The 16,860-nt window shown below is 50.8% G+C and overlaps 1 protein-coding gene across 1 annotated transcript; it reads left to right on the top strand.

Moving 5' to 3' along the window:
• Positions 1 to 12,528: 12,528 nt before the first annotated feature.
• On the top strand, positions 12,529 to 16,659 carry EVX1 (even-skipped homeobox 1). The gene is made up of 3 exons (XM_061375090.1): positions 12,529 to 13,577; positions 15,031 to 15,281; positions 16,004 to 16,659. Exons 1-3 carry the CDS (start codon positions 13,145 to 13,147, stop codon positions 16,532 to 16,534), a joined length of 1,215 nt encoding a protein of 404 aa, XP_061231074.1. The 5' UTR covers positions 12,529 to 13,144; the 3' UTR covers positions 16,535 to 16,659.
• The last annotated feature ends 201 nt before the right edge of the window (positions 16,660 to 16,860 follow it).

Raw genomic sequence — 16,860 nt, 5'->3', positions numbered from 1 at the left:
GAAAGTTCATGCAAATTAAGGTAGGATCTGAGTTTAAAATACAATGGCCCTCCCTGGGTCCTTCCTAACATGAACGTTCTTGTTCTGAATAAGTTCCTGTGTTCTTCCTTATCTCCATTGGGAACTCAGGTTTGCCTTAACCAGGAAATTCACCTTGGGCTGAGATAGGGTGTGGATCTAAGGTGGAGCAGAAAGTCCTGTGTGGACGCTTCAAAGCATTTCCAAGTCTGAACAAGTCTTTACCCTCCAGTCACAGACTTCATCAAGAGTAGCCTTGCATGTTAAATTGTATCACCCAATTTCTACAGATTACAAAGTACAAATTACTCTGTGAACTTTTTGGTTCATAGGTCAGATCTACCTTCTTGCTTGTGTGGCAGGTAGGCACCTGAAAGTCAGTGCTCTGGTGTCATTTTATATGCAAAACCCCTGAAAGGTGTTGGTTATCCCAGTACAAATGCTCACCACTATGTTGTGAGGTGTACTAACCATGAGAATTGTTTTGATTAACTCCTGCTGTACAAAGGGTGTGCAAAGCCTTCCAGGCAGGATGAAGAGATAGAATGAAGTATTGGTGCTTTAATTAGTGCATCCAAAGTGCCACTAAAGGCAGGTGCTTGCATATCTGAAACTCCAGTTCTTTGATATTGATAGATTACTGCACTTTAAGAAGGATCTCTTAGTAATATGAAGGCTTGATGCCATGGAAAATAACAGTCTGCGGGCATCTGCTATTCATGTAGTGTTGGTGCCTTTCAACTCCCTGCAGGGCTTGGAATACACCATATTTTTGTTTGGTGCATCCTTAACTCATACACATGCTTCTGTTTCAGAAATGAGGAATTGGCTTCTGTTCTAGACTGCTTTCACCAGGGCACACACAGATCTCCTTTTATACGCTAGAGATCTGAGGAAGACCCACTGATTGCCTGTTTTTTCTAATTTTTAGTTACACCACAGAGCACTGCTGCAGGGACATTTCTTGAGGGGGGAGGAAGAGACAAGTGCTCTCTAAATGTGCTATTAATGGGAAAACACTTGCCAAACACACAGCTAAGGAAGAATAAAGAGAATGGTGTAACATCCTTTTAGAGAGATTGAGAATTCCCTCCTACTCATGATACTCAAGAGCTATCACGCTTAGAACACCTCTTTCCTGATTCCCTGCCATAATCACTGTTTGCATTTGTTTCCTTTCAGCTAATGATAGCTGGATTGGGCCCTAGCCTTTGGATAACTCAGACCCTTTGGCTCTCCCAGCAGCTGCTCTTCAACTGTCCAATTTTCATGCTGATATACCCATTTGATTTAATCCTAATCCACACAAAGTTCGTATTTCTTACACTGGAAGAATTGTGACCTAGCAGGCACCAGAGTGGCTATTATATGGGATTAATGCATCTGACATGCAAGGATTCTTTCAAGACTATCCAGAGGGTTTTTTGGGGCTTGGAGGTCTTTTCTTCCCCCTTTTCCCTTTTACAGCATTCACTTTCACAGATTTTAACCCTTCTTTAGGCATGGCTTTTGAGTCCATGCATGCGTGTGTGTGCCTAACCACCTAATGTGGGTGCAAACAGTTAAGGGGTTGGTTTACAAACCCACATTTCCAAAGCTCTCAATCTTGCATGGATTTGGCATGGAAAACCTCAGAGAGCAGCCAGAAATCAAGTCCTCTCCACTCCCGCCCTTTTTATTTCTGTGAATGAGTCTGTAAGAGACCTATAAATATAAAACTGTGCAGGAGTCAAGGAAATCATAAGAGTCAGCCTGGTGATATTACCACAGGGAGCTGTGAAATCACTGAGGATTTATACAAGCACACACATGATGTTGTCATTAAAAATAAAAAAGAAATGGGAGGAAGACTGTTTTGCTCTGTGCTGCGTGTGGCAGCCACCTCGGACACATGGTTTTGGTACCTCCTCTTTGTACTCTCCAACCCAGGGGCAGGAATTTTTCCAGCCCCACCAGTAGTCTGGAGATCAGCCTTTTTTCTTGGGTAGTATGAATCAGATCAGTTCTGGCTTGGTATCTTTGGCATTTGAGGAAACGCTTGGGGAAGAAGTAGGTAATTCCTACTGATACACCCAAAGCCAGAGTGTCATGGAGACCAGGCTCTGATCAAACTAGCACTGGGGACAACTGTACGGCCTGCGCCCTGGCCCATTGCCCTTAGTGCTCTTGGACCAAGAGCGTGCTTCCCACCAGCCAAGAGGGCCATGTGACTATTGAAGAAGGGAGGTGGAGGGTGTTGAACTCCAGCTGCCTGCCCAGAGGGGTACTCCCATAGCTTCGAGAGAATGGGATCTTCATAAGTTTATTTATATTTACAGCATCAGTGGCTATCTTTTCTACACCAGGAGTACATGGAAAATAGATCTCTAGGCAGCCAGCCACATCCTCCCCTGGCTGCCAGGGTGAGGGACTGGTGCAGGGAATAGCTCCACAAACAGCCTGGTGGGAAGGAGGCAATGGTTGAGGAGGGAGATTTATCCCTACCCTTACCCTTTTCAAGACTGTGACCGAGCTAGTCTTCTCCCCTTTCTTGCCAGAGGGCCCCTTGTAAGTGATAATCCCCGGATCTCAAAGGGGCGTCTGGCCCCGCACCTCTGTGTCCGGGCGGGGACTGGGAGCTGCTGGGAGCTCTGGGGCTATCCCGCTCCCTCCTGGCCGGGGCCAGCGGAGCCGGAGGTGCCGCCTTCAGCCCCGATCTCGCCCGCAGGGCCGTTTTCCCAGGGTGCTCAGTGATAGCGCCCGGTGGAAAACACAAAACACTGCAGGGGCTTAATTGCACCCTCTTGCCTACAGCCCCACCAGTTTCGGAGGCGGGGCAGGATCTGAACCATCTCCCTGTCTCTGCTGCGGGAACGTGTGGAATAATAACCCCCAAGCAATTCAAAATACCCCGTCTACCGCAAAGTCGGGCGGCTTCCCGCCCGCTGCCCCGGAGAGGGTTCCCGGCTGGCAGCAGGCTCAGCCCACCCCGCCCGGAGCTCCTTCCTGCTCGGCCAGTGTGGATTTGCAGTTTCATCTCTTTAGCGCAAGACTCACGAGTGTTCATCCGCCCGTGAGGGTGTAAAAAGCCAGCTCCGACCTCTCAGGCTGTTTCCTATATGTAGCTCCCAGGCATGCTCCTGCCCCTCAACGGAGGTAGTTTTGGAGCACACGCTCTCAGCTATACTCCCATTTCCTGTGTCTCTGCACCCAGCCTGAATACCAGGGAACGTTTCCCTCTTTGCAGTGTTTTATTTCGCTTCTTCTCTCCCAGTTATGAGGATTGTTAAAATTAATATTATTCGCTTCCTTTCAGCAACAAACACACCAATTCCGAAGGATAGATTGGGCTTTTGCTGCAGAACTGCATTGCCTGAAATGAAACATATTTGGGAATTGGAAGTAACCCGATCAGATTTATGCTTTTTCCTTCTTCACAGAGTGTTTATTTGCGATGGGGGAGACGGGAGTAAGGAGAGCATCCGGGATGCCCTAGCAAAGCGTGGCTCCCCCATAACCCGGCACAGGCGGGCGGCCTTCACGCGTCTCAAGGGTCCATCAACCTGCTGACATACCAAACAGAATGCGCAAAAGTCTCTAAAAAGCAAGTGCCTCTGCTTGCGCTTTCTGGAGCCCGGCTCTGCTCCAAGGATGGAGCTCCAGATCCCGTCTGGGACGGGCATGTGCGGAGCGTGACCCATCATCCCCGACCTCGGATCACCCTCAGAGACCGGGGAAGCGCCCTGTTTCCTTAGACCTCTGGGTTTAAAGTTCTCTCCTCCTGAGATATTGCTGGGAACCGAATCCCGTGGTCCCGTGTAGAAAGAGCTGGGGGGAGGGGGTGGGGGCGGGGGCGTGAGGGTGGTGGGGAGGGAAACAAACCCTCAAATATAAAGGTGTTTCAAAGTGTCCCCTACGGAACCATCCTGCCACAGTGGTGCCCAGGGAAGGAAGTTAACCCAGTCAAGTAATTCCTGTTTCCTATGGGACTAGTTAGAAAAATGGTAAGAAAGGCGTACCCACACACCAAATGAGAAAGGGGCAGCCCATGTGATGTGTTCCACATGCTTTGGTTATTTATTATTATTATTTTTTTTTTTTTATTGCTGGTTGGCAGCAAGACTAAAAGCATTCCAAACTGGGAATGAAAAACTCCTACAGGTTGCTGTGAACCCAAAGTAGGAGGCAAGTGCTGGCGCATAGATGTAGTCTTTCCGGATTTGAGCAGATTGTTGAAACTGCATTTTAATGGGAAAACAAGGGGAGAAGAACGTATTTATATGTAGACGTGGCATGAGTATGTGCGTGGTTCGTGTATCTATATGTATGTACATATGGGACACTGTGATACATACTGTGAATTTAAAAGAGGAGCTCATATTATCTCTTGGAAGAAATCAACAGATGCGATTAAAGCACAGAGGAGTACTTATTTCTATGAGTTCAGGATCTGCACCTCTAAACCCTTGGCCACCCGTAGAAAACTGATTTTTTCGGAGATACTCCGGGAACAGCAAAAAGTACCAGGCTGCTCCTCCAAAGCTGCTCCCGTGTGCCGCGCTTTTAAGCGGCGACAGCCCCAGAAGAACCTGTTTGAGTTAATCGCATACAGGTTTTACTTGCAACAGCCGTTTCTTTCCCTGAGCATGTTTTCCAATAGTTTTAAGTTGGAACGGACAAAATGCCCTTGACCTGGAGGGATGATGCCGGAGAAAGTGATGTGATCTCTGAATGAGCCAGCGAAATAGCCGAGGACTACTGAGCTATGTCTCTAGATTGGAAGGCGCAGGGCGGTGCTGATGCCACCGCCCGCTCACGAGGCCGCTGCCCCGGTGACTTCTTCCCTGCCCACGGGAGGAAGGCGGGCAGGAAACTCCGGCGTCCCGGCACCCCGGGCAGGAACAGTCGGGGTTGCTGCCTGCCCGTATTGCTCCATTGCTCCTTCTCCCACACGCTTCCCTGGCACGGAAAAAAGAAAGAAAAAACAACCCACGGAGCCGCGAGGGCCAGCTGGATGGCTTGGCTCTGACTTGGCTCCTTTCATCTCTGCGGCCCATCAGCAGTGGGGGGCGCAAGAAGACAGCAGTTAGTGTAGGGCCGCGATGATCACAGCCAGGGACCGCCGGCCGGGAAGGGGGAAGGGATAGAGGTGGAGGGGATGCGCAGCCGGCGCTGCAGGGAGGAGAGATGCGGCCGGCTGAGCGGCCATGGCAGGTCTGAGATGTTCGGGGAAGAAAGAGACCCCGTCCTCTCCCGGACTCCCCACATGCCCGAAGGTCGTGTTCCCTCCTCGCCTCCTTTATTGATGTCATTGGCCTGGGACTTCGGGATTAATTAATGAGAGACGAGTCTCTAAAGGTGTGTGCAACAATCCGGCAGAGAAACAGAGTCTTCTAGCATGGGACACGCAGTGCACGGTAGCCCTGGAGTGAGCAGCTGACCCCTTCCGTGTTCCACAGCTGCCTGCTGCAGCCTTCGTGCTGTTAGCCGTGCCTTGCACAGGGCTGCCCTGCTTGAGAAACAAGCCCTCGCCTTTCTCAGCCAGGGTTCCCAGGAAGTGCTCATTTCCTCTTTTGGAAACAGCAAATACCCGGGCACTTTGCTTCTAACATTATCTTTTCTCACGCCCATGCTCAGGAGGCAATTGCATGAACATGTCCAGATTTTTCTTTCCACGCAATGCCGATATGCCTCCAATTTCCAGCAGAAACGTGATGATCTGTCTCCTGGCCTCCCTGCGGCTGCAGTGCCTCTACCCCCGGGACCATCATCCCACACCTACTCCCCCTACATGCCGGGCATCCTGTGGGACCACCTGGGAAGATACTCCATCTCGCTGTGGTCGTAATTTTCTCTCCGAGTCTGAGAACAACATGGTCAGGGTTGGGCCTGACTCGAGATAGGCAGGAATGCAGATTCCCCCCGTTCAGCTCAGCTGGGGAAGCAGGAGTCCAGGAAAGCTGCGCCCCTGTGCTCGGGGTGGGGACACGACACATTCTGTATTGCTGGCATTAGTGCCTCAGGGGTTAATGCAGTTACAGCGGTGGGTAACTCAGGTTGCCTCCTTGCTCCCTTCATCCTTTCGCAGTTTGTGGCCCTCAGTAACCGCAAAACTTAGCTGCAGTCTATGATAACTATTGTTTCCACATAGTGGTAGGTATAATCCGAAGTGGAGAGGGAAAGGAGGAAGGGGCAGAGAGAAGAGCTTAAATGAGTCTGCTTCCAGAGAATTTATTTGACCTGGTATGAGGATTTTTTCTAGACAGACTCAGGATTTTCTGCTTGTTCCAAGTCTGAACTCAGTGGTCTCTGCCAGAAGCCCATGACTTGTTGTTGAAGTTTCTTAAATCTCTGTTTTTGCCCTCATTACTATCTCACAGGCCCAATAGTCACCAGAGATGGGACATGCACAGTGTGCTCAGATCTGAGATCTGAGAATGCAGGAAACAGCAACGAGCTATGACAGAAGGATCCCCATGAGCACAGTTAGTCGGAATCACCGGCTTTGCTCAGTGCACATGCCCTGTTGCTTCATGCTGACCTTGCTTACCAGTCACTTCTGTCCCTGTCAAAGGGACCATGGGATTCACAGGCAGAAGACAGAGAGGTGATGGTCAGGCATTGGGAATCCAGCACCCAGGATGCAAACCTGGGCATTTCTAAATCAGGCAGCAGTGCTGAAGCACCAGTGCTCAGGGAGCCAGGATTGATGTTTCAGTTTTTTTTTTGTGGGACAGACTTGTGGATGTGGATCCTCATCCCTGAGGGCCTCATCTCTGAGGGCCAGGCACAGAGTTGCAAGGCAAAGAATAAACCAGGCAGTCAAACCTGCTATGATAACTGGCAATGACATTTCAGCTTGGCTAGCTGTAGGTGAACTTTCTTGAAGGTGGGACTGGAGGTTAAGGAGTTAACATTTGACTCTTCATTGCAAAAACTAAGTAAGATTTCCTTCCACATGCCCTCTGGGTCAATATTTGAGTTTTAATGTGTGTTTGTTTTAAGAAGAGTTTGAATGAGCAGAGGTGGGCAAAAACTGAGCTAGCCTTCTGCATCAATGCAACTGCTCTTTTTCCATGACACTCAGATTCTGTGAGGAGTGAGGGAATTTTCAGTGAGATGCCCATCCTGGGTGCCTGGGTTTTCCTTTTCCTTCCCTCCTACCCCGTCCTTCTTTCTTCCTTTTCATTTGTTTCATATATAACTTTCCATTCCTTGTCATCCTAAATGGAGTCTCTTTACACACGACTGTAGCTTGTTCCCATGGGGTCAGATCTGCTTCTTTTCAAATCTAAGAGGAAATCACCCTTTCATTACAAGAGACACACACTTGGGTCTCTGGAGTAAGAAACCCACTTCTGGTATTTCCCTAATTGTGAGAGGTCCCTCAGCAGATCCTCTACCCCTTGGACACCCGTATCTCCAAAGGAACTTTCCATAGGGATTTTTCACTCCTCTCTTGGGATGAAAAGGGTCCCTAGGATCCAGTAGATGAGCTGAGACTTTTTCATCCATTTGCTAGTGGCAGAACAGATGGGGATTCAATTTCCACTTCTTTGGGTCAGTCAGTGCTAAAGACCATAGCTGTGTCCTTCTCCATACTAGCTGGTGAAGTTCGGTGTAAAAGTATCTTCAACCCAGTGAAAATGCCAGTATTTATCCTATCATCCGGAGCAGAATCAAGCCTAAATCTGACAGCAAGGCTGCAAAGCGAAGGGCTGCAAGAGGGCGCAGATAGCCGCTGGTTCTGACCATGCACTGCTTGTTTACAGCGGGCACAGATGACACCGTGTATTCCAAATGCCCCTCGTTTCAGCCGTTTCCTTCCAAGAAGAGGAGGGAAACGGTATCTCCGGGGCTCTGCCGCCTGCTCGGGGGTGACGGTGAGGGAAATAACGGGGTGTCTCCGCGGGCTGCCGGCAGTGCGGCCGGTACCGTCGCCCCGGAGGGGAAGGCGGGCGCCCGGTGTCCTTTGCGCCCCAGCGGCAGCACCGCTCCTCCCAGCCTGTCCTGGGCCGCCGGCTTCGTTTAATAAGGCATGACAGGGAGTTTCAGCAAACCGAGCCCTAATGCGTGCTCCAGAGAGTGGGTTTCCCCCTTCCAGGTTAGCCCCTGCTGAGAGCGAGGGGTGGGAACAGGACGGGAATAAGAAAGGCAGGTTTGGGGACAGGAAGAAAACCCGACGCCGTTTCACGTCTGGAGCAAAATACTAAACGCGACGAAAGGCTGGGTGCTCGCCTTCGGCATTTCTGCGTTTTTGCCTTATTGATGGTATAGTCTCCCTTAAAGCTTTTCTTTTGGACACATAAGGACCTCCTGAGACCCCCTCAGTGTTTCTGTGAGAGATGCTTAGGTCTCAGGTGACGCTGTCACTCGCGGGTGGGTTATGCGAAGATGCTCAGAACAGCTGGCTGCTAACTCAATTCTGGTTAAATCAAATCTATAAAAAAAAAAAAAAAAAACCACAACAAAGCAAACAAAAAAGAAAGAAAATAAAATGTCCACTCACGGAAGCCACTGAAATGCTGTCGATTTTCATTTACCTATGCCTCCTGCCTCCCACGGAATTAAATTAACATCATAAATACTCTTCTGCTTTTAAATCAGGGAGTTTGCCACGCAGATTGTGTTTCTACTGCTTATTCTAACATTAAAAGGCTGCCGCAGTTTTATGGCTCTCGACGAGTCTGGAAGCGATAGCAATTGAAATCGAAAGCCCAGATTCCTACACGATGTACTCACTGCAATCAGTAAAACAGCGGATCTTATTTCCTCAGGCAAACTTATCCTGAATGTTCTAGGAGCGGGAATCAGGAGGTTTTGATCTAAAAAGGCAAAAATCTCCAGAGCTTCCTGCTGTAGGAGAGTAGCGCTGCTTCGGGCAGCCAACAGGTAAAAATAAATAAATAAATAAATAAATAACCGAACACACAAACAAACGAATAAATAAATAAATAACAAGAATTGGCAGATGACCTCCAAATAGATGCCGGTATCCGACATTCAGAGCTAGACGGAGACAGAAACGTGTGCTCGTTCGGATCCTGTAAACGCCATTACATGCTCTCCTAGGCACATCCCACTCACTGCTCTGTCCTCTCGCCCCTCAACGTCACTTATGCGGTGTGTGCTGTCATTGTACCAGCTTGTCTTTACACCCCAGAATAATGCGCCTATTATTCTCTTCTCTCCAAAGCTTCCACCTCTAACCATGTCGTAAAAAATAGCCTTAATAAAACAGTGATAATTACGCCATTATTGTTAACAATACCCATTAAAAATTTAAAAATAGGCTTTCTGCTTTGGTCACCGATTGGCTCTACGTATCAGGGGTTTGGTCGGCAATATATAGTTTCTCTATATGTCAAAACTTTCTTCCTATTTTAAAGACGTCAAGACGTGGGGTTTTTAGAGCAACTGAAGGCGCATCATGGCTTCCCAGTCGTAATTGGGCATCATCGGTCACAAGTTATTGACACCTTGTTGACCGGCGAAAGAAAATAAATATCCCGCGGGAAAGGAGAGTGTGATGTGTCTTTCCCTCTCCAGACTTACGCTTTTAAGGAAAATGCTTGATTTATGAGTGTATAACTCTAGCAATATTTGAATGTCCCCCTACGATTTCCTTGTTTTGGGAAGGTGGAAAGTTTCGTTCGCTTTTCGGATGCGGGACACCTTTCAGCAGCGATAATGCTGAAATAGGTGCAATACCCTTTTGAAAGCAGTCTCCCTGATCTCGTCTCGGCCGTATATCAGCAAGGAAAGCTGTAAACTCGGAGAAATAAATCAGTTTGAAAGTTTTGAGGATAGTTGTAACATCCCGGCTGTGACCAAGCGAGTGAGAGAGACTTAATAGGTTTTAAATCTCGGTCTGGAACAGCCAAGGAAAGGAGGGGGGTGGGAGGGGACAAAACCCCGAAGAGATACACTTTCCAATCTGCCTGGAAATTAATCCCAAATGAGGGAGTCTCCTTCCAAATCGGTCTTGACAGATCTGAGGGAAACACTAGACAGAAGGCAGAGCGCCGGACCCGCATTCCCGGAGAGGCACAGCTCCGCCGCCGCGGCGGGGAGCGTGGTGGGCTCCTCGCCTCGCCACACCGTGCCACCGCCTGTCCTCTTCCTGCGTGATGTGAAAATAGGCATTTTAACAAGCCTTTATCAACCCGATCTAAATTGACCCCCAAACTTGGAGTCCAACAGAGACTTTATTTATTTTTCTTTTATTTTCTTTATAAATTTTTCCTTTAGGACTCCACTCGGGCCTTCAACCCTCTGTCTTCATCGGCAAATGACCTCGTGTGTCCGTGTGCGGTGGCGTGCGTATGTCCGCGCGTGGGTGCACCTCAGCAGTTCGTGGCAATGACCATCATCTCGGGCTTAACAAAACCTCCCACCCGAGATATATGACGGGAGGCATCCTGGTGGGAAAGCACTAAGAATGGGGTGAGAAAGGAGGCAGCAGTGGCTTGTAAACGAACATGGAAAAATTCGTGGGGATGGGTCAACATAATCCACGGGAATCATTCCCAGGGCTCTAGCCTACCAGAGGCAGGGTTTCCCATTAACCTCCGTAGTTGTCTCCATCGCCTGCCCTGAGAGCACTCCCTCGTATTCTGAATTCAACTGCCGGTTACTGTTTTATTTAGAAAGGGATATGGATATCGCTCCTCTTGCTCCCCCCAGACTCGTAGTACTCGTAGTTACTCGTACATCACTCGTGTTAATGAGGAAATCCTCTCCGTCCACCACAGACAACAGTCTCCGAAACGGCTATTTTGCCGAGCTAGGCTGGAGGCTGGAGGTGAGAATTTCCCTGCAAGCCTGCGACTGCTCTGGGCCTGGGGGGACACGGAACCTCCACCCCCGCCTCCCAGAGGTGCCAGGGACATGAACCCAGCCCTCTCATCAAAGTGCATGGAGCATGCAGCCAGCCTTGGGAAACAGTAGCAGCGCGACACGGGCACAGCGCTGCCAAAGACCCCCACCTCGCTTTGCGTGGCTCCACCGCACCGCTTCGCATCCCTGTGCTGCTCCGTGCAGCGGGATCAGCGCTGACCCTTTGCCTCTGCTCAGCGGGAGAAGGCGCACTGCGGCCACCGGCCAAGTGGCGAAGCAGGACTGCCTTATCATAGAATCACCCATCCATTCTTCCATCCATTCATCATCCATCCATCTATCCATCCATCCATCCATCCATCCATCCATCCATCCATCCATCCATTGCTTGCTCCTACATCAGCGGACCTAATCCTGCTCCCTTGGCTCCCGCACAGTCTGTGGGACACAGTCTGGCTGCGTCGGGTCCTCATGTGGAGCTGGAGGGGCACTCACCGGTCTAGAGGCTGGCAAGGGAGACAAGGGAAAGGGAATTTAGCACTGAGTTTTCAAGAAACTGACAAGCTTTGGAGCAGTGCACGCATCACACGAATGATTAAAAATTGTGCAATTCTGAGCATTGTGTGCACACGATGCACGTTTGCATGGAAACACGCGTGTGCGTCTACACAGGGAGAAAGGGAGGCTGGTGGCGAGAGACCTGTGAGAATTCCTGGTTTATCCCCCTGAAATCAGTATGCCTATTGCTGGGAGCACACTTTAATCCATGCATCCAGCGGACCGGGAATCCTGTTTCTCTGTCTCCCTGCATCGTGCCCATCTCGCTCACAAGACTGGGCAGAAAATCGCAGCGTGTTTCCTATTGCTCTGCCTTGTTCTCCACCGAAGCAACGTCACGTCAAATATGCCAGTAAATTCCTTACCGGGTTAGGAACGTCATTGGTCGAATGTTTTCTGTAACCTGACTAGCCAATAACACTCCGAGAAAAAATTTAGAACAACCTAGTTAAGACAGATGGTGAAAATGACTTGACACTACATGTGTGAGTCAATATTAACTAGAGACGAAGTACTTTCCGCACTCATTAGAAACATCATAATACGCTAAAGAGACCCCATGTGCCGCTATATTTGCGGTACAAGGTCCTTTATATTCAGACAAGTGCTGCCCAAATAGTTGCCCTTGTCATTTCTGTTATAAGAACATCCACTAGCTAACATAAGCTCTGGCCTTGATAACTTGAATTTTTCGGAGCCTGTATTACTCTTGGCAGACCTTCTTCTTGCAGTTTTTCCTCCTGAAAGCAGATAAGAATTTTTGCAAAACAATTAGGTAAATAAGAGAAAGTGGAGGAGACGTCAAACCCTCTTAAAAGCACAAAAATCGTAGAACAAATGGAAACTGCTAGGGAAGAAACAAGAGTAATAGACAAACAGCAGATAATTAGGATAACCACAGTTATGAAAAGTGAAGTAATTGTATCTTTTCAGCTGTAAAGCACCACAAATATGTAACCGTGATTCCAAAATTTAAACTAACGTTTTAATCTCAGTCAACAGAAACCAATAGCAGTTATAAGAGCAGGAACCGATATTGAACCAGAACAAGAAGTCAAAGCTATTTCTACATTCAAATGTCACCAGCAATTTTCCTTATACTCAAGTTTGCAAAGGATTCTTAAAGCCTTATATATGCAGTTATGCGGAATCTGATTGCCAGCAATAAATAATGCATCCAAGGAAGAAGCTTGAGTATGTATCTTCTCACTTCCAGGATGCAGCTAGGGATCTTCGCCTCAATTCTACATCAAGGTTGTGGCTTAAGGCAGTCAAAAGGCTATTTAATTGTCAGGCAAGGCTTCCCCCTGCGGAACTCTCTCCGCATGTTACAACCTCTTTGCAGCTCAGCTCCATATGCATCTCTTTTTCACACTTCCCTCTCCATCTCGGGTTCCTACACCTGGTGCATCACGCATTTAGCCCATTCGCTCCGGCTCTTCCTTTCATCTTCCCCATGGCAGACGTTTCTATTTATCCACTGGCAATCAATGTGTGGCGTCACCGGTGGTACTGTAATGACGACTGCACCATTGAGAATGACAGCTTAGAAAGAAGAGGGCAATGGTGATCCCTCCCAGAGCAGCACAGCAGAGTGTAGCGCTCGCATCACAAGGTCACCCTATCTCACCGCTTGCTCCTCTGCATTGCCAGGAGAGGGTTGCTGGGTTTGTACGAGGTTGGGGCGGGAGCGGAAGGGAGGGGGGGAAAGATCTGCACTTTTTTCCCCCCTCTCTTAAGCAAATCCACAATGGAAACCAGAAAGGAGATGGTGATGTTTCTGGAGGGGACACAACTTGGCGCTCTAGTTGGCAAGAGGGTGCCTAATTTGTCCGAAGCAGTGGGGAGCCCCGCTCCAGAGCCGCAGGAGAAGATGATCCATCGGAACTGCCTCAGCCCCAGACCTGGCCCCTTGTCGTCCCGGGAGAGAGGAGGAGGAGGAGGTGGCGGAGGAGAAGACGAAGAGGAGGTGGAGGTGCTGCCAGGGACAGGGACGGTGCCGGAGAGCCGCTCGGCAGCGGCAGCGCTGCTTTCGGCCGGACAGCAGCCCCCAGCCCCGGAGCCCCCCTCCGCCAAAGGGCACCAGAGCAGCTCGGACACAGAGTCGGATTTCTATGAGGAAATCGAGGTGAGCTGCACCCCGGACTGCGCCACGGGGAGCGCCGAGTACCAGCACAGCAAAGGTACCCAACTCCTTCCCATGCCTCCAGCCCCCCGCCCGCGCCGGGGCCGGGTGGCAGCACCGGGGGGGAGGGGGGACTGCCGGAGGGGTCTTCCCCTCGCCACTGAAGTGAGGGGCAGAATAGGGGTGTTTATGGGGGGACCTCCTTTCCTGGCTGATTCCTTAGCTCCCTGCCACAGGGAGGCTTCTTTAGGAGTCATAGAACACGACACTGGGCAGCCCCCGCGTCCCTGGAGGGGAGCCAGGCTTCCCGCCGTGGATGCATCAGGTCTGCAGCTTGTCCCGTAGGACCCCCTTGGCCAAGATCATCAACCACTCTCCCCCTCCATCCTTTTTTTTTTTTTTTTTTTTTATTCTTCCCTATCGCCTGCATAGTGCGTTCTCCAGGAAATCCCTTCCGATCCTCCCCACCGCTGTTTTTCTTTTTTATTTGCTGGGGGGAGGAGGAGGGCAAGATCAAAAGGGTTTTCTGGCCGAGAGCTGTTTGTGGTTTTGCAGGGTGAAACGTGCCCGGGTGAGTGCGGAAGAGCCCATAAAGACCGTAAAATCGCTCGCCGACTCATGCCTGCCCCAAGTGCGGCAGAGAGGTCCCTGTCTGCACGTAGGGTTAAAAAAAAAAAAAAAAAAAAGAGGGGTCGAAATTACCTTGTCACTTCTATGTCTCGGTGGCGCCAGCTCGGAAATGGTCCCAGTGAATTAATTGCCTTTGGTCTCGGGCACAATGAGGGAGAGTTGCATTTGAAAGCAAATGCAGCTGCCAGGCCCCTTTTCCCCCTGCCCCCAGGGCCAGGCCCCTTATTCCCACCTTCCCAGCTCGGCTGAGCCCCCCCTTACCCCGACAGCAACTAATTTCTCCCTCCTCCCTATTCCTCCATCACTTCATGAGGAAGCCGGGAAGCGTGGAGAGCACTGTCTGTCCTCTCTCGTCCCTTAGAGGCTCGTTGAAAATATCCCATCCTGAGCTTTGGAAACTGAGCCGAGAGTCCCTGAGGCCTCAGCTTCCCCTTGGAGGGAGCAGGCTCTCTGCCTGCCGGCTGCTCGGGTCCCGGGCCCTGTGTGGGCTGGAGGCAGGGGCCGTGGATCTGTGCGGCTCGGGCAGTGGGCACACCTGCCTTTCCGAGCTGCTCAGGGTGAGGGGATGCTGCGGCAGCCGCCTCCGGCTTCACGGTGCAGGAGGCGAGCATGGGAGGCATCGAGCAAACGAGGATACACACAAAGGTAGCCTTCCTACCAGAGCGAATAAGCAACCGTCAACCTTCTGCTTCATCCCCTTATCCCTGCCCTCCCTCTTGGATGTCTCCATCAGCATCCTCAGTACACCCATGTAGACATAGATAAAGCGAGTGGGGATGGATGGGGGGAAGAAAGGAGCTCGCTGAGGAGGCGGGGGGCGAGCACCCCTCCTCTCCCGCCCTCCTCCGAGCGTGTGCCGTTGCTCCTGGCTCCACTCGCAGGGAAGTGCTCCGAGGCGCTGGCCGGCAGCCCCAGCAGCGGGGGGGATCACCCGAAGGGCAGCGGAGGCAGTGGCGGCTCCCAGGGCTCGCTGGCCTGCAGCGCCAGCGACCAGATGCGCCGCTACCGCACAGCCTTCACCCGCGAGCAGATCGCCAGGCTGGAGAAGGAGTTTTACCGGGAGAACTACGTGTCCAGGCCCCGGAGATGTGAACTGGCGGCTGCTCTAAATCTGCCAGAAACCACCATCAAGGTACACACAGCTCGGACATGTTTCCAATTAGCACGATATAAATCTATATGGCCAAACTTCCTTGCAAAACTCGGGAAAGCACTTTGCCAACACAGCCCTCCCTCTTTCCCCCACCTTTCCCTCCCGCCCCTTTTCTGGCCCTGCCCGCACCCTGCAGCAAGCAGCAGTGCGGGAGAGGGGACACAGTTCCTGGAGCCATCCCAGCCAGCACCGCTAATCCGGCCTCTCCCTAATAGATTATTTTATAATCCTTCCCTCAATACAGTCCAAAACTCTCTTAGCCCTTGGGGGAGGGAAGAAGAAGCCGGTAGCAGACCTTAATTTGATCTCGCTTTGCTTTGCCTTTTCAAACCCCCCCTCCATTTGCACATAAAAATAAAACTGATAACTATAATACCAGGTAGCTCTGGCTGCAAAACGGCAGCAAGGAGGCAGAGCTGATGGGTTTGCCAGGAGCCCGGGCTGGGGGTCAGTAGGACAAGCCCTGGCAAGAAGAAAGGAAAACAAGCACCCTCGAAGGGCTGTTCCACTGGGTCTCCCTGTAGATTTATAGGGGCTTAACTGATCCTTCCGTACGTGATGACAACTCCCTCTGGGAGCGAGAGCTGGCGCCGGTCTCCGCCAGCCGGCAGCCCCGCTCCCTCCTGTGTCTCCCCTGGGCAGGGGCCGGCGGTAGGGCGGCGGCGGGTGGGTGACGGCTCTCGCCTGCCCTCTCCCCGCAGGTTTGGTTCCAGAATCGCCGGATGAAGGACAAGCGGCAGCGCCTGGCTATGACCTGGCCTCACCCGGCCGACCCGGCGTTTTATACTTACATGATGAGCCACGCAGCGGCCACCGGCAATTTACCCTACCCATTCCCATCCCACCTGCCCCTGCCCTACTACTCCCCCATGGGCATCGGCGCCACATCGGCCTCCGCCGCTACCCCCTTCAGTACCCCCCTGAGGCCGCTGGACACCTTCCGGGTCCTGTCCCACCCATACCCGAGACCAGAACTGCTGTGCGCCTTCAGACATCCCTCTCTCTACCCTGCCCCAAGCCATGGACTCAGCAGCGCCGGGGGCAACCCCTGCTCCTGCCTGGCTTGCCACAGCGGCCAGTCTAACGGGCTGTCGCAGAGACCCTCCGGATCAGACTTTACCTGTTCGGCCACAACCAGGACTGACTCTTTCCTTACTTTCACGCCCTCTGTGCTGAGCAAAGCCACCTCAGTTTCCATGGACCAGCGAGAAGAAGTACCTTTAACGAGATAAATCGTTGCCTCAGGGTTATTAAAAACTGTCTCCTTTCCTGGGCTTCTCTTCCAGTTAATGTACCTACAGCCCATGTCTATTTAATTGTGTTCTCTCCCTAGAAGTGGACATCTACGGGGGAAAAATGATACTAAAAAAATAAAATAGTTCAGTCTTAAAAGGATTTACATTCAAAGGGCAAAAATAAAAATAAATAAAATAAAGGTAAAAAAAAAAAAAAGGGAAGAAATGACTGGTGGTTTATCCTTGAGAAGAATTTTAGGTACGTGAAAGGAAGAAAACCAACTCGAAAGAAATATACTTCGGTAATCTCTAGAAACGAGCTG

This window comes from Neopsephotus bourkii, unplaced genomic scaffold (genome assembly GCF_033783945.1).
Source record: "Neopsephotus bourkii isolate Nb327-2 ecotype Australia unplaced genomic scaffold, CSIRO-AGI_Nbou_v1 NB_1656, whole genome shotgun sequence".
NCBI lineage: Eukaryota > Metazoa > Chordata > Aves > Psittaciformes > Psittacidae > Neopsephotus > Neopsephotus bourkii.
This window is presented reverse-complemented; position numbering and strand designations above follow the sequence as displayed.

Bases quoted from the DNA above. Each gene is read 5' to 3' on its own strand.
- EVX1 (XM_061375090.1), top strand. From the start codon at position 13,145: ATGGAAACCAGAAAGGAGATGGTGATGTTTCTGGAGGGGACACAACTT. The intron at 13,578-15,030 runs GTACCCAACTCC...CTCCACTCGCAG, and splicing joins CGAGTACCAGCACAGCAAAG to GGAAGTGCTCCGAGGCGCTG. The intron at 15,282-16,003 runs GTACACACAGCT...CTCTCCCCGCAG, and splicing joins TGCCAGAAACCACCATCAAG to GTTTGGTTCCAGAATCGCCG.